The sequence below is a fragment of the Anabas testudineus genome, chromosome 7 (genome assembly GCF_900324465.2).
Source record: "Anabas testudineus chromosome 7, fAnaTes1.2, whole genome shotgun sequence".
Taxonomy (NCBI): Eukaryota; Metazoa; Chordata; class Actinopteri; order Anabantiformes; family Anabantidae; genus Anabas; species Anabas testudineus.
Window position 1 is genome coordinate 18,314,200 of NC_046616.1, and position 17,917 is coordinate 18,332,116.

At 39.1% G+C, this 17,917-nt stretch overlaps 2 protein-coding genes across 5 annotated transcripts; one reads left to right on the plus strand and one right to left on the minus strand.

Annotated features, from left to right (window-relative positions):
- On the plus strand, positions 1–9,745 carry g6pd (glucose-6-phosphate dehydrogenase). 4 transcript variants are annotated; one of them, XM_026367861.1, is made up of 15 exons: positions 1–44; positions 131–324; positions 2,618–2,695; positions 3,030–3,151; positions 4,471–4,508; positions 4,643–4,751; positions 4,833–5,050; positions 5,711–5,869; positions 6,611–6,736; positions 7,147–7,240; positions 7,432–7,618; positions 7,726–7,961; positions 8,057–8,133; positions 8,395–8,487; positions 8,572–9,745. In XM_026367861.1, exons 1-15 carry the CDS (start codon positions 16–18, stop codon positions 8,654–8,656), a joined length of 1,845 nt encoding a protein of 614 aa, XP_026223646.1. In that variant the 5' UTR covers positions 1–15; the 3' UTR covers positions 8,657–9,745. The 4 variants fall into 4 exon arrangements, with proteins under 4 accessions (XP_026223646.1, XP_026223649.1, XP_026223650.1 ...); XM_026367864.1 differs by lacking the exon at positions 2,618–2,695; XM_026367866.1 differs by lacking the exons at positions 1–44; positions 131–324 and adding an exon at positions 347–491.
- A 642-nt stretch (positions 9,746–10,387) lies between these two features.
- LOC113167337 (glycerol-3-phosphate dehydrogenase [NAD(+)], cytoplasmic) lies at positions 10,388–17,408 on the minus strand. Its single transcript, XM_026367867.1, has 8 exons — positions 17,289–17,408; positions 15,851–16,028; positions 15,402–15,542; positions 13,911–14,049; positions 13,386–13,498; positions 12,143–12,379; positions 11,491–11,597; positions 10,388–11,400 (listed from the first exon to the last, which is right to left on the minus strand). Exons 1-8 carry the CDS (start codon positions 17,330–17,332, stop codon positions 11,304–11,306), a joined length of 1,056 nt encoding a protein of 351 aa, XP_026223652.1. The 5' UTR covers positions 17,333–17,408; the 3' UTR covers positions 10,388–11,303.
- Positions 17,409–17,917: the final 509 nt, after the last annotated feature.

The following is a 17,917-nucleotide window of genomic DNA, read 5'->3' on the forward strand; positions in this document are numbered from 1 at the left end:
TGGGTTTAGGGGTGGATGAAGTTTTGGCAAGGTGGCGAGAGGAGGTGGGAGGTGAAATATTACCTGTGAGTTAAACATATTTAACCAGGTAGATCCAAATAAGGAGTACACCCTTTTTTTTTGTTTTCAGGAAAGATCTTACTTACAGAGCTGTCATCTGGGCCAGACTTGAACCCACCTACTTTCAGGAGGTCCATGCCTGCAGCCTCACCCTTGACGTCACCCCGCCTGTAGAAGAGGGGGCTGGTACAGTGGAGACACGCCCACCTGTTGAGTCCGTGACGTCAGCCGAGTCGACGGCGATGGGAACTCGAGCGAGCGCTGGTGAGTTTCTGTCAAACCAATAAAATCTCACTTTTCTGCTTTGTCACCTCGACAGGGAAGTAGGCACGATTCAAAAGCTCTCCGCAGCAGCCACCAACTTTCGTCGCTGTGTCTGAGGTCGTTCACAGTCTGTCGAGTCGTGTGCTTGTCATCTCGTTGACGGACGTGTGAGTAGCACTAACGTTCACGTTCACGTTAGCTTTCGCTTCGCCGCCGTTGTTGCGCTGCAGAGTTAGCTAGTCGGAGAGTTGTAAGCTAGGAGCAGTGTGCTAAGCTAGCAGTTCGGATTTGCTGCATATGAGTCAAGTGTTGTTATGATAACAGCATGTTAAGCAGAGTAATGATGACTGGGCGGTTTTGTTAGCCAGCCTTAGCTAAATTACAGTGAGCTACAGTCGGGGAGGAAAATGAAGTGGAGCTCTCTGCTTTCTTTCTGGATGTTAGTTACGCTAGCTAGTTATCTATGGAACAATCGTTCATGAGCATCTAAATGTCCCTCATTGTTAACTGTGTATGTTTACGCAAATACTCCCAGCTTTGTTACGGTGTCCTGCAGGAAGGGTTAGCCATCCAAATGCGGGATTTGGTGGAGGATTTGACCAGCTTTAATATCATTATAGTTTGGGGTGTGTGATAGAGGCTATTTCTGGAAGCTGTGGCGACATAAATCCACGTGCACTACCTGATTGTTTTTAGTTTTATAAAGTCCAAATTAGCTGGATGGTTCAGGTTTTAAAATTGGTTAATTTACTGATCTATCACTTATTTTTCAGTAGGTGCAAAAACAACAACAATGTCCTACAGAACAACACTTTGTTCTGTAAACCAAAACTCCCAAAACCACTTAGAGTAAAATGCATAGGACAGCCCAGTTATTGTTTGATAAGAATATTTAAAGGACTCATAAGGGCATGAAAATAAATATTAATATAATCATAATAGACTATAATATAATATAATTAAATAATAGACAAAAGCTGAATTATTTGGCTAGAACTCGAAGCAATGTATCTGTTGTGACGCTATGTGCTTCTTATCTCCTTCGACCCATGGTGGTGGCAGCATGATGTTATAAGGGCAGGGACCGTGACCCTCGTCAAAATTGGAAACACTGCTCCAGAGTATGTGACCTGAGATTAGGTATTATTTCACCTTTAAGAATGACTATGATTTGAAGCACACAGACAAGGTAGGAGTGTCTTTAGTACAAGTGATTATTTCTGTTCTTGATTTGTCCTTGGGTGGCTCAGCCAAAGCCTAGACTTAAATACCACAGATCATCTGTGACCTGAAGATGGGAGTTCAGACTCTTCACTTCCAGTCTGACTCCAGTCAGCTTGAGAGGATCTGCAAGGAATATTAGGACACTAGACAACACTTGGACTCAAAGCTGCTATTGATGCCAATTACAGCTTTGAGTCATTTACAGAGTATTGAATTAATGGTGTGCATACTTATGTAAATGAACGGTTTCAGTTTTGTTTTTAAAAATTTGCAAAACAAATTTGCAAGTTTGACTTTGTTATGGTTTACTGAGTATATATTATATTACAGGCAAACTGGCATCTTTATCCATTACATTTACATGTGCAAAAACTGGAGCAATCTGAAAACACTCTGAAGTCACTGTATGTTTTTTTTTTTTCTGTTGATCAACGCGTCCACCATTCATTGCACTAGCATTTAATTAGTCATTTTTTTATTTGATATTTTAAAACTAGAGCCAGATACATTTAGTCTTATTTTGTCTTAAATGATGATACTTGCTGAAGTTCAGAGAGTGTGGCGTTTTCAGAATACAGAATACTTACATACAACAGTTCAGAGCCTAAACAAAACGCTTTAATTAATTCACTCGGGATGGGCTGGGCTGAACAGAGTGGATTGATTCAAGTTGAATATCAATTGTGACAGACCTGCATAAACGGCATGACTGTGCAAAAATAGTATGACACTGACCCATGAACAACTCATTGTTTATTGTGATGGATTATCCAACTCATGCAAGCAGCCACAGGCTGCTTATAAAAGCAAAGGGAGGAACAGATTTTTCTTGTTGCCTTTCCAGTATAGTTGGTCTCTTTAAATCCTTTGGGGTGCTTGCAGTTTAACATATTACACTTTATATATGTGTATAAACTTTAACATGTATCCAAAATATAAAAACAGTTTAGGATGCATTTGACAGACCATAAATGTAAAGTTTAATGTAAATTGATGGAATTCAGGCCATACTTCCACCAAACTGATGTCAGGTCATTTTCTGAACACTGTTGTTTCATGTAATTGTCAGAGGTGCTCACCAGGTCAGTTGACCACACTTCAAGCAGAAGAGGCACAGCACAAACTGGAAAGAACAACCCCCCCTCAGGTGTTATCACTTAATCTTATCAAAAGACTACATGTGTACATTCCCCCTATTGGTCTTCTGTTTTGTTTCAACCCCAGCTGTGTTGTGTGTTGTGTGTGTGTGTGTGTGTGTGTGTGTGTCCTAAACCACACACAGACGCATAATAAAATGTGTTGTGCAAGGAAACTACATAACTACCCATTAGCTTCTATGTTTAGTGCTATGAAGGTCCAGAGGCCTTTATAAATTCATGTTGGGTAGGTGGGTAGTAATCTGTATTTGGCTTCTTGGGGTCTGATTTAACCTGTAAAAAAACAATTGCACATTTTCTTCTCTTGATTTGTCTGCTTTTTAGAAAAAATGAGCAACATCCCCCTCTCTCGCTCTGAGGTGTTTGGGGAACTGAGGAAGGAGCTGCATGAAGATGAAGAGTTCCATCAGTCGGATGTTCACATCTTCATCATCATGGGAGCATCGGTGAGTGTAGTCAAAATGGAGTCCGTGATTGTATGTGTCAGGGGTAAAAATGGAAAACTGATAAGGCAATCAAGGCCAGAAACATTAAAAGAAAGGGCTTAATGCTCTGGAATCATGGGATTCACTATGATTAAAATAACATTTAAAGAGTAAAACATTTAGATCAGAGCACATTTGTTTGTTATAAGCTGACTTAGGTAAGAATTTTTGGCCATCATTTCAAAGAAAGTGTGTTGAAATATTTAAAAAGGCTGCAACAATTGCACATTTGGTTAAGGAAATGTTGAAACGGATTTCAGCAGGCTTCTGCAAACAAACACCTCCCAGTCATACGAACGTTCAAAAACGTGATGTTGAGACAGTAGAAAATCTGAAGGTTCCTCTTTGTTTATCAGTATAAAAGCATATTATACCACTGACAGGTACAGTTGTAGATAGGACAGGACGTCCTCAAAACATTTGAAAACTAGTGTTGTTCCTTTTCCAGGAATGATATCTAGCATGAAATTGTATCTTTCACAGACATGGCCCTCTGTGTTATTTATGTTGGTGTATCATTATAAATGATTTACATTCTTAAACATATAGCCACAAAATAATTTGTTGTATCCTTCTTTTTCTTCCTCTGTTTACTTTTGGAAGAGGAGAGTGGCACCACCGCTGTCATTTTTTTTTTTTTTTTTTTTGCAGTGTCACTAACTGTCAGCTTTTTTCTTTCAGTCTGTTACACGGACAGGTCAGGGAAAGGGTTGGGCTGTATGCACTCGTTCTGGATGTGTTTGCTTTATGTGATTAAATGGGTGTAGTTTTTTAAACGCATAGTAGTACATACCCAACATCATTTTTAATTTTTTTTTTTTACTTAAAATTTATTTTTTGCTGCCTATGTGGTAGTTCTTGCTGTTCTACTTTGTAGCAATATGAGATGCTTAACTCAGTTTAAAAGTGTTTAAAAGACAAAAGGTTTTATCCAATAGAGATTATGTGAGGCATGTGACGCAGTAGTAACATGCAGATCTAGTTACAATACATTTGCTCTAGTTAATCCACTACGACTTCAGTGAGCAGCTAGACAGTCAGATCTTGCTGACCTGCTGACTGTCCTCTTGGTGTTGCTTGCTTGTTTCCAGTGAGGTAACGAAGGCTGAGCAACTCTTAAATAGGGTAGGTCAGCCATCCTGCTATCTTAGTATCTTGGGACTTGTGTAGTGGAAAATAATAAACTCCAGAAGATTAACTCTAAACACTGCACCGTTAATTATTGTGCACATGGTTGTTGTTTTTTTTGAGAACTAATATTTGTATATTTGCACATGTAGGGAGATCTGGCTAAGAAGAAAATCTATCCGACTCTGTGGTGAGTGAACCCCTGAGCTCATTTAAAGCCTCTACATCAACAGCACAGCAGAGACTGATAAAATATATTACTCTAATCTGGTGTGGAAGTTGGTGTAATGAACATATCTCTCATGTTTCTCCTTTCTGTCCCAGGTGGTTGTTCAGAGATGGTCTCCTCCCTGAACAGATATATTTTGTGGGATTTGCTCGCTCTGACTTGACAGTTGATGCCATCCGTACTGCTTGCATGCCGTATCTGAAGGTAAAACAAAAATTTAAGTTACTATTTTCAAATTGAGGACAGCTGCAGACAGACTGCATAAATGTTCACACTCTGATATAGGTGACGGATACAGAAGCAGAGCGGCTGTCAGCCTTCTTCAGCAGGAACACATACATCAGTGGGAAATATGGCAAAGAGGGTTCCTTCTCCAAACTCAACACACACATCCTGTCTCTGCCTGGTGGAGCCGAGGGAAACCGTCTCTTTTACCTGGCCCTGCCACCAACAGTCTACCACGATGTTACCAAGAACATCAAGCACCACTGTATGAGCACAAAGTAAGTAAACATGTCTCTTGCTAACTTCTGTTGTGTAGGGCTGGACCAGATATTATATAATATTTGATGAATAAGTATTCAGTTTTCAATTTTAAGTATTTGGATATTCGAAATTAAATATCCAAATGGATCGGCCTGATGGTTTATCAGTTAGGCTCTAGCTATTTTCATTCTTGATCATATTGACTCTAAGTACTCAAACCAACTTTAAACTTTAAAAGCTCCATAGAAATGGTTTTAATGCTCTCTTTTTCTAGATGCAGTGTGCCAAAATCCAACTTTTTTTTTTATTTTATTTTATTTTTTTTAAATGTTATCTTGCATTTTAGGGCATGTGCACCAGTGGTGTCATCGTTCAATAATTGTACAGTCAAAGCTCTGGGTACTTAAATAGATTTAGTGATGTAATGTGCCTTTGTAAACAGATTTTCCTCACTCTTTTTCTACTTCTGTTTCCTCCATATGTAGATCTGTTAGAGGAGACATGAGGCCCTCAGCAGTATCCACTGCCTCACTTACTTTACTCAAGTCAAGTTAATCCCAGCTGTGTTATTAAAAGTGTCATATTATTAAGGAGTGAAAGCAGAGAATAGACTAGAAAAGTATCAAGCAATGTAGACAGACGCTGACATGTTGGTGTATTCTGTGTATGTTACATAGAGGCTGGAACAGGGTGATAGTGGAGAAGCCGTTTGGACATGACCTGCAGAGCTCTGAGGAGCTGTCCACTCACCTCTCCTCTCTCTTCACTGAAGAACAAATCTACCGTATTGATCACTATCTGGGCAAAGAAATGGTCCAGAACCTCATGGTGCTCAGGTAAAAACCATCTTCATGTCTCATCTTGCAATTTCTTTATTTGTAACTGTAAATAAAGAAATATATCTGTGTGTTCATTTGACATTTCTCAATGTCAAATGAAGTTTGCTGGTGAACATTTATTGTTGAGTTATTTTGAGAACACACAGTGAGGTGCACATTAGTGTGGGCAAATCCATCTTTATTATATACAAAATACCCCAAAATATCTTCTTCTTGTTCTTTGTAGAGTTGTAATGCCAATAATAATAAAAATAAAAATAAAGAACCTTCTTTTAGCTTATATAATAACATGTAGCATAGTAAAGGAAAAAATGTATACTACTATACTATACTGTTAGACTGTGCTAGAGGATATTGCTGCAATTACCTGTTGTGATTAAGCTAAATTTAACCATCAAATGAAAAATGTGGCAAAATATAACCTACCAAATTTGTTAGTTACTCTAATTATTTGCACGTCCAGGCAAAATATTCAAATGATACTGCATCAAATTATTGGTGAAGAGCACCACCAACCCCACTCATATATTCTGCTCCTGCCAACATTTAGCTTGACGTGAATTATGCAACACATCACTTTCAGCTGTCTTGCGGTTGAGGAAAACCCTTCCTAATATCATACAGTGCATTAGAATAAGATTTGGCCTTAGCAAAACAGAAGACAAATGTTTATGCGTGTTGTCATGAACAGCTGTGCATGCTGCTGAGCAGAGAACAATTGCGTGATGTTCATTGCAGGTTTGGAAACCGAATCTTTGGGCCAATCTGGAACAGGGATAGCGTGGCCTGTGTTGTCCTCACCTTTAAAGAACCATTCGGCACTCTAGGACGGGGAGGCTACTTTGATGACTTTGGCATCATCCGGTGAGTTTGTAGCTCAAGATTCTCTGCACTTGATGAAACTTTAATATGAATTTGTCCTCAGAGCAGGAACTGCTGTACTTCAACACTGCCATTTTAGTTACTGTATATTGTCATCTATATCTTTTGATTACATTTCAAGGTAGCTTATTAACATTTATGTTTAACACTAATGTTAATTGAACAAACTTAAACTCCTTTTAATGTACTACTATGTAAGTAAGATCATCAGATTCAAGCAGATCAGCACAAGGCAAATGGTCCTGTTGATCCATAGATTAGAATAGTTTTAACAGTATGCATTGTACATCAGTGTCAGCACATGATCACATCATTTTAATTATCCTCATCAAAGCTATCACATTGTCCTTTCTGTCTTTTGTGCCACCACCTGCTCCACTTGTCACAACCAGAGATGTTATGCAGAACCATTTGCTTCAGATGCTTTGCCTGGTTGCCATGGAGAAACCAGCTTCGACCAGCTCTGATGATGTCAGGGATGAAAAGGTACAAACTCATCATCAGAGATCAAAAACACTCAACACCTCCTCCAACATGACCAATATGGAGACACAGTATTTTAAGGTTTACTGTAAAGTTTCAAATGGTGACCACTGCCTTTTATTTACCTTTAACATTTTTATATTACTTACCTGATCTTTATTTTAGACAGACTTACCTTGAGTTTTCTCTTGTAGGTGAAGGTGCTGAAGTGTATTGCTCCAGTGACTATGTCCGATGTGGTGCTGGGTCAGTATGTTGGGGATCCAGAGGGTGAAGGAGACGCCAAACTGGGTTACCTTGATGATCCCACGGTTCCTAAAGGATCAACTCAGGCCACCTTTGCCACCGCTGTGCTCTATGTCCACAATGAACGCTGGGATGGTAAACCTACTTTGGGTTTAATTAAAAACAAAACAAATTCAGTTGTTTCTGTTGACATCTTCCTGTCTTTTTTTGTAAATCATTGCTACGACATGTCTTCTCCTCAGGAGTTCCTTTCATCCTTCGCTGTGGAAAAGCTCTGAATGAGAGGAAAGCGGAGGTGCGACTGCAATTCACCGATGTCCCAGGAGACATTTTTGGAAATCAGTGTCGCAGGAATGAGCTGGTGGTGCGTGTGCAGCCAAATGAGGCGGTATATGCCAAGATGATGAGCAAAAAACCTGGCGTTTACTTTAGCCCTGAAGAAACTGAATTGGATCTCACTTACAAGAGTAGATACAAGGCAGGTTCAAGCTATTACATTATCATGTAAAGAACCTACACTCATGTTTTTAACATATTTTTTTCCTAATGGATTACACTTTGTGGTGTTTCCAGGATGTGAAGCTTCCAGATGCTTACGAGCGTCTCGTCCTGGATGTCTTCTGTGGAAGTCAGATGCACTTTGTACGCAGGTCTGTCTTTGTTTATCACCACTGATGTCTCACATTATCATTTGTAAACTGAATATCTCTGTTGTGAAATGCTTTGTGTGAACTCAGTTCTGAACACTAGATGGCACCATAGTGTTATTCTCCCTCAGCAGTAAGGAAGCAGGAGTTGTAAAAACAAAATAAAAAGATTACAGGTTTTATTTATTTATTTATTAATTTTCTATTTATTTGGCACATTGCAGCTCTTTAATGTCCCGCTTGTTAAATTTTCTGTCTTTGCAGTGATGAACTACGGGAAGCATGGAGGATCTTTACGCCTCTCCTTCATCAGATAGACAAGGAGAAGCCCACACCTCTTCCTTACAAATATGGAAGGTAGGAGATGTCGTTTACTGTGCCTTTACCTGGTTGACGTATTTAATGCAGAATATCGATTGATCATTTCTCTTTCCTTCTTAGTCGTGGCCCCGCAGAAGCAGACGACCTTTCAAAGAGAGTTGGGTTTCGCTATGAAGGCACTTACAAATGGGTCAACCCTCTGTAAATTGTGATGAGGGGGCATTAGTAGTAGTAGTAGTATAGTGGGAGGGGGGTGCAGCAGGGTAAATGAGCTGTGTCATGTTCCAATACTGGAGTGTCCACTGTGTGGATCCATCACAGTAGCATCAAAAAAAGAATATATTTAAAGGAGGAGGATTTTCAGGTATATCAATTATTTATTGGAGCCAGTTCACCAAAAGTTCAAGGCAATTATGAATTTGGACTGTCATGATAGACTTATACCACGCTTTTGGTGGTGTGTTTTTTTTTGTTTTTTTTTTTTTTATGTTTTTTATTTTAAATTTCAAAGATTCACAGCAGCTTTATTTATTTTAATTTAGATGTGGGACCAAGTCAGTTGTAGAGAGAACGAAAAGTCTGAAACAGAATATTTTTGTCAACAACAAAAAAAAAAAACAGTGAATAAAAACTGGCTCCATTCCCCTGGTTTCCATTAATTAGGTCTTAATTTGTAATGTAATTTTTATTATTAGAATAAGTAACAGTATTAGAGCAAAGAAATAGCAGTCAGCTTATCCATGCACACTTTAAGTACTGTACTGTACCAAAATAGTAACTGCACACTGTAGAGACCAGCACCAATGATTGTCCACCAGCTGTCTCTCTTATTAATCATGGTGATTGTAATGTAATTGTAAGAACCTTTATGCTTTGACTGCATTAATTACTCACGCCTAGTGGAATTTCCTTTTGCCTATTCTACCTGAGACCAAAACTGTCATGGCTGTTTAAGAAATGACTGGTTTATAGAGAGCAATGCCGTTTCTTTTCAAAGCCTTCATACTGAAATAGTCTTAAGTGTCTTTGTGGACATACGGCACAAGGTCTCCTATATTGTTTCGTAACCTCTCTCTGAGCTTCATTCCTTTCTTTCTGTTTACATTTGAGAGTTATTTAAGTTGCTGATCTTTATTCCATATTTCAAAAATATCCAGACAGCAGTGGTGTCTACAACAGGTCAACCTTGAATATCTGTAACGATGTACTGTATGCTGCTGTTAAAATACACGCTCATGTAACGCTAGCTACATTTCCACAACTTGTAATAAACTTGTTCTGCTTCTTCTAATGTGTTTGCGACTTGTTAATGGGTGAAATTCAGTAACCTGACATAAGTATTTAAAGGGAAAATGTCCAGCCAGCCCGTCTCCATCTAGAGCTAAGATTTGCCTACCAGCACCTCTAAAGCTCACTAATTAAATCATGTCTTGATTAACCTGAACATGCTTTGGACTTTTTAGGTAAACTAATAACCCCCTGGCTGACGCATCATATTTAGCATACAGTCTGCTTTGACTGCACATCAAAAAGGTGTGTAGCTAAGTTTTGTAGGTACCTTTTCATGTACCAGATTATTTAGAAATCCAATTAAAGCATAAAATCTGAACAGTCCTATCACTCGAAGCACAGTTTACTTGCATTTAGCTGATAGTGACTCCCTTCCATGATCAAAGTGTGTTCATTTTAACTCAAACTTTGAAGTAAACTACTTTGGATATGATGTCTCTCATTATATATAATCTTTCATCTGCTCACCAATGCCACGTTCGAGTAGTGCAGCATCAAATTTCTTTTCTTTATCTTCTTCAATCTCCAGCTCTACAATCTATTTCTAAATATAACTTCTGTATTAATGTATATCTATCATGAATTTAGGCAAAATGATACAATGGATAATTCTATAATTTACTGTGGAGAAATGATTCCAGTGATGATCAGACTAATGCCTTTATTTACAGAAATCTTGACATATTCCATTAACTATAACTGAAAACGGGGTCAAGCTGGGTCACAATAACAAACGGCGTAGTGGATGGACATAAGTAGTTACGTTTTAAAAAAAGAAAAAAGTCATTGACCAAGACTTAACCGTGCGTTCTAAGGCACTTGCATCATTTTGTTAAAACAGTTGGTGTGCAATTGACAGTATTAATACAGTGCAATATATGAAATAGAAAATTATGTAGGACAGAACACACAAAGATCTATAATTAACTTGTGATTGACAGGCATTTACTGGACGGCACAAATGTTAAAGATAAATCCCTGTGTAAGAGGTTGTCAATAGTCTCTAAAATCTGAACGCATGTATGATAGTGCAGTTAAACAATTTACTTAGATTATAGTCACTGAATGGAAATGAAGAGTGAACAAGGACAAGTCATGCTTTATATTGAATTTTGATGTTGAGATTTCTATGTTGGTGTTAAAATTTGGCACCATGAATATGGCTTTAAAAAAAAAACAAACATATTACATGAGGAATAAAATCTCCTAGCTATTATCCTTAAAGATTCAGTAGACATCAGGAAAAGAAGGCATTTAAAAATGTCAAACTGAGAGTCAAAATGTTGAGTTAGCCTAACAAAACATGCAAAGTTAAAATAAACCACAGTAGCCACGTGTGGGGAACAAACCTGAATCATCCTTTAGGGACAGAATGGAAATATTAGAGTGAGACACACAAATGTTACGCAGCCTCTCGACCGAGCGAACACGAATTCCACTCACTGGTTGGAGACAATTGCACAACAGGTGTGGAGTGACTGGTCCTCCTATTTCTAGCACGTTACAGATTGAAAGTGGTTATGTTCTTCATTTTGAAGGCACTTGGTCAGTTTGTCATGTTTTTACATGTGCTCTGGGTGGTTTTGCAAGCAGCTTATGAACTCTGTGACTGGATGGCCCTGGTAGCAGATCTGATACACTGCGTTGAACAGAGGGAACCTGGAGTAAGGAGGAGATGTTGTAGAGAACAGAATTAATACCACACTAAATGAAAACAGCATCTCCTAATTGTGTTGCTTCACAACTTACTTGTCAATAAGTTTTTTGTGCTTGAGGATGAGATAGACCTCAGCTGCTGTTGCTGGTCCCTGGAGTTTCTGACCATTCAGCATCTCTTTCTCCAGCTCCTCAATGGACTGAGCAAGAGAACAAACAACAAAAGAGCTACAATGTCATTATTTGCCAAGAATGACTGACTTTATAGTTTTAATTCATTTACATTTTAGTCATTTAGCAGACGCTTTTATCCAAAGCGACTTACAAATCATTTGTCTCATTGATTATAATACAAATGTAACGCCAATGTGTGGTGGACAACCAGTCAGAGCGAAGCAGTGGAAAGCTGCTGGAAAAACTGTCTTTAATCATGCTTTGTTTATTTAGCAGCATCGTGATGAGGGCACAGTGTGCCAGAATTAACTAATTATGTAATTAAGTAAGAAAACGTTCAGTTATTAGGAGTTGTTAGATTTATCAGGAAATTCTACCTATGAATTTTCCCAAAAACTAAGACAAAAAAAGAGAAAAAGAAATCTAAAATCTAATAACACTAATACAATTCCATCCATCCATTATCTTAACTGCTTGTCCCGTTAAACTTTGGCTGCTGAACATCTGTTCATTATAATAAAACACTAACTAGATGAGTAATACTATTTGTTTCAAGAGAAAGAGCTCCGACCTTCCCAGTCTTCACAAAAGCCTCAGCTACTCTGCGGTTGCGGCCACCATAGCAAGTCGTGATGAGGTCGGCCACGCCGCAGCTCTCCAGGAAGGTTGCTGAGGACACGGGCCCAGCGGTGCAGAAAATGCGGGCAAAGGCAATCATCTCCATCAGGCCCAACCTAATCACGGCTGCTTTTGTGTTGTCCCCGTAGCCCAGACCGTCACAGAAACCTGCCCCGACGGCAACAATGTTCTGGAGGCAAGCAAGGAGGAAAAACGTGAGCGAAGATAAAAACTACAAGAACTGATGACACACATGGAGGACGACATTCCTACCAGACATACATACTGTACCAGTGGGGTCCAATCAGTGAACTCATAAATGAGCTTTAACACTAACGCGCCTCACATTTAAGCGTCTTAGAGGCCAACATCAAGTTCTTCACATACACATTGTATAGACAAGACAGAGGTAAACTGTAAAACATTACTGCGTCTTCAAACTGCTTATTTTGTCCAGTGCAAACGACTAAATATCACATAGCAAAACATGATACAAGACCTGGAAAACAATACAGACAAGTGACAAATCGTCATATCTGAGAAACTGGAATGACAGTGTTAACATTACTGAAGTGACAAATCAATTATCAGAAAAGTTTCATCAACGGCTTCAGCTCTAATTTGGTACGCAGACCTGAAAGACTGCTTATCAACAACATTAATATTTATTAAGGCATTTGAAGATGATAAATGCCTAATGGCTTTTAACTCACAAGCTCACTCGCTGAGAAAAATACTTGTCAATCTCCAAGTGTGGAGCTAATAGGAAGCACTTTGACTGACGAGACTGAACTGTTTCCCTGCAGTATAACAAAAACCATTGCCCCTTTAAGTACACCGTTTTGTTTTATTATTATGACCATTTGGAGTTGGTGTGTACACCAGCAGCAGATTTATGTAGTTGGTACATAAATCTATACTAGGCAGTATAATCTTGTTTATCTAATCAAATCATTTTATAGTGGTTGCATTTTGGAAATGTTTGAGACGTTTGTCTATTTTTCCTCCACCTTTGTAACTTGTGTTGTGAGTTCAAAGTTCTTTTAGTGGCCTGCAGCTCACAGCATAATTGGTTCTAGTGTTTCTAAACAAACCTGACAGAGAAATGGTTATGGCTATGGTTGTAAATGCGATAAGAAAATATATTTGAAATGACAGACATTACAGGGTAGGCCCCTTTTGAAGTAAAAACTCACCTTCAGGGCTCCACAGATTTCAACCACATCATACTCCTCTACTACAGTAACACGAAAATTACTGGTCTGCATGAGTTCCTTCAGGAGAGCGCCGTGGTTTTTATTCTTACATCCTGGAAGCAGAAAAGAATAACCTAGTTATATTTTGGCAACTTTACATGATAGAAAAGTTTGAGATAAGAGTAGATTTTTTAGAATGATTCATAGTTAAAACACTGTGGCTTTGCATTTTTCTGCTAGATCTTATAAAGCTTGCTGACATGTAGAGTGGTCAGAGACACAAAAAAAGCAAATGTCATACTAAAGTAATAAAAACTAAAATAAATCTTTTACACAGGAACTAGTGCATCAATCAGAATCAAGTCTCAAACAGATACTGACAATGCAACACAAATATTTCCTGCTTCAAGGCTAAAGCCTTCACGGTGTTCTCTTTAAACAACAATACTTTCTTTCAAAAAAAGAATCATAAGCGATGGCATTAAAATATGTCAAAGTAAGAAATAAACACAGTAAGAGACTAACCAATAGTGGTCTCACAAAACTTCTCATCGGCAACCTCATTGGCAATATTGGCCCCCATTAACACGCTCATGGTGATACCAAGTGTGTCCTGGATCACATCAGAGATGAGTTTAAGTCCATCAGGACCTTCGTCTACACCCTGGAGGCACAAAAACACATTTTCCAGTCAGCTCCATAGGTACTTGGACATTGAAACCGTTTTCATCATTCTAGCTCTGTGCGTCTGTATCTGTGTGCTTAAATTGTGAAATGCCACATTCAACTTAAAGGTTTTGCAACAAATATTGTTTGAACTGTGTGCTACAGTTCTGCACCGTTTGGCACTCAAAGTTAATTTGACAGCTGACTGCTCAGCTGTTCCATGGCAAAGTGTGTGTGACTACTTCACTTATTCAAGTAAGTTGATAAAATGTCTATAGAGTTGATTTCAAGTGTACTATTTGTTTTTGGGATCTGTTGTTGTTAATTGTCCATATTAAGTGCAAAGAGCTGTCACTGCCACTCAACCAAGTCATCATTAGGCGGAATAATCAAAGCACAAATCATTAGGTGTGATGAAATCAACTATTTAGTTGAGCTAAGGATGATCAAAAGGCTGCAAGACCACAGAAAACAACTGTGGTGGATTAATCACAAATTCTTTCACTACTGAAGAAAAACAGTTTCACAACAAGAAGTAGGAGATTTATGGGAAAGAGAGTTTACCACATGATCTAAATCTCAAAAACTGGAAGACCAGATTTGAGTTTGCCTACATGTATGTAAAAGTCCTGTGTAGTTCTGAACAACATCATAGGAGCAGATGAGACCAAGATCAACTTGTACAAGACAAGAAGAGAAGGGAAGCAACTGGTCATCATCCAAAGTATACCACCTCATTTGTGGAGCATGGTGGAGGTAGTGGCCAAGTCTATCACCTGACCTGAATCCAAATGAGCAGGCTTTTCACTTGCTGAACTCAAAACTGAAGGCTAACTGCCCTGAGAACGAGCAGACACTGAAGTCAGATGTAGAACAGAACGGGAAGAAAAGAAATCCAACATCTACTGAAGTCTACAGGTTCCAGATTTCAGACATTGACCGCAAAGGATTTACCACAGGAATTAAGACTTATGATCATTTTAGTTTGTCCAAACCTTTACGTTGCTAAAATCTCAGATCTATGCATAAAAATGCTTGTAACTCCTTAAATACACACAATAAAAAGTCAGGTGCATACAATATTTTGGACAAAATGCAGAATTAAAAGCTGACCGTCTACAATTTAATCACATATTGACCGATTCCTTTCATATGTATTATGGTGGCATACACAGCCAAAATGATGAAAACAGTGTCACTGCCTGGACGTAGCTGTACATTAACCCACTAAACTGGTAACTGGTTCAAAGTTTTCAACATCAATTATCATCACACCAAAATCCAGATACAAATGATGAAAAAAAGCACATATAATTATAATATTGCAGCATAAAAAGAGCAGAGTTGAACCTTAATTAGAGATATTCCCAGCGCGTCGCTCTTTATCTTGCCCTTCATTGTGTCACACACTTTCCCAACAAACTGGTGTGGGATCACAAAGACCAAGATGTCTGCATCACATGAAGCGTCCACAAGATCTGGCACAGCCACCTGAGGGCGAACAAGGGTGAGGATCGAGTGGTAAGAGTTATGACATACATTAAAGACTACTGCAACAGATCTAATAGCTAGTGTGACAACCTGCTGTGAGAGCACATACATAAAACTAAAGTTATTTATAAAACAAATATGATAATGTGTTGTGGAGGCTGTGATGGTGGGAAGGACAAACACAGATGCAAAGTACACTGTGTACAATGCAGCAGAACATGCATCAAGGACACGATAAATATCATGGGATTACAGTGCCTCCACAAACTATAACAGAGAAAAATTGTGAGAAACCAACAGTTTCTTACCACATTTGCCGGGAGCTTGTGTCCAGGAAGGTATTTCACATTTTCATGGTCTGTGTTGATTATTTCCGTCAGTTTGCGCCCATTCACGGTCTCCTCAAACACCCACATTTTCACAGTGTTGTCAAATTTGGGATTCTGGGCAGCATTGGCACCCACTATCTTGGCAATGGCAGAACCCCTGTGTTGTTAATAGTTCAGAGTTAATAATATTTAACTTGTTTAAATATTAATCAGCATCATTGTATGAAATCCTCCCACATCAAATGTCTGTTAAAGACTTTACTATGGGTTATGGTTTATCACTTTGGCATGACATGTGGTGCGATCACCAGGTCATTACTATTCATGGCTCCTCTTGTGTTTCCCGCTGCTCTTTGATCATAAACTGCTGACTTCTGAACAGGATGAACTGGAGGGCAGCACTCAACTAGATAACATGATGTGATTTCTTTTGTGTGGCATACATGATCAGGTCTAAACTGTCTTTCTTCGACTATGCAGGCGTATACTCTAGAAGAAGAGGAAATTATCTCAGTAAAATATATTTTTAAATGACAGATTCAATTACTAATACACATCTGTCCATCTACCCTCCATATCCCATTCTGTGTGTAGGCAACACTGCGCCAAACTACGTGAACGATTCTCCTGATTTTATGTCTATTTACTAATTAGCACTGATACACAGAACTTATGTTAATTCTTTCAGTAAATTGTGTCCAACTCATCAGTTCGGCATAGAAATGAACTCTCTTTCTTTCCAACAGCTACCACAGTCTAGTAACATATGTTCTAACAAATATAATAAAATCTGTTTGGTTGATCAGCTAAAGCTATATGCCGAATTCATTAGAAATCTTTAAATATTCATTGTTGTCCTTAAATTATGTTGTACCCCTCAGGGATTCTCAAATAGACACGGTTAAATTTAAATTGAATAACTGTTGAACGGAGTTTGGTTTCATTCAGAGAAAAGCTCCTGTTAGCAAAGCAGCAAAGCAGCAGAGCGACTGTCCACTGTTCCTGATTGTCCCGGGTTGATGGTAAATGAGAGCAGGAAATCATTTCTCCTTCATCATCATCATCATCAAACATGACAGCTGATTTCATGACCGCAGAGATCGTGACTGACATGTGAACGTGTTTCTGTTCACTCAGCCAGTTTCTTAGCATGTGACTCCAACCAGGGCTAAACCTGCCTCTGTTCCGGCTAACAAACAACAGCACAGAGCGGCTAATGGCACAGATCCTGCTAAACTTCTGTCCTTACTGTGGCTCCTTCTCGTTAGCTGCCTACCTGCCTGCTGATGCTAACTCAAGTTGGCTAGTTCACAACAGGCGAACTGTAACACGCACAAACGACGACACACTCCTGACTTTGCCACGTTTAACACCTCACTGTCTGTTTTCAAGTCAAAACACGAGCACGTCTACTGACCAGTTTCCAGAGCCGACGATGCAGACTTTCTTAGGAGCTGCCATTGTGACGAGGTCCAGAGGTAAACTGGAGAGAGGAGGTGAACCTGCACCGACTGCCTCTGTCAACCTGCAGGGTGTCCTTATGCAACACACACACACACACACACACACACACACCGGGCTGCAGCTTGTCTTATTGGCCTGTGTGAGGGACACACTGAGCCGCCCACTGTTGGGAGAGCAAGTCTGTGGCCATTCACACATGAAGCTGGACCAGAGGTTAGTAGGCTCAAAGTAAATCGGACAAAAGTCTTCCTGTGAACCCTGCAGACTGGTGTCTTATGGTGTGATGACTGCATGAGACAATCACAGGCCTCTAGAGGAGACACAGACACATACAGTGAGTGGATGTCTCTTTACAGTTTGGGAGTTTTGGATGATTTTTATAATGTTGGTCAGACAACAGCATCGGTAACAGACAAAAACAGCACCTCCTGATCATTATTACTAAACGTACAGAGGGAAAAACAAGTCCTTCAGGTTGCAGAGTTTACACACAAAACAAATTGTAGTGTGCAGTCGTTTGTTCTAGATAAATAAAGATGAATCCAGATAAATAGTATCCTGACAACACAGTGAAAGACCGCT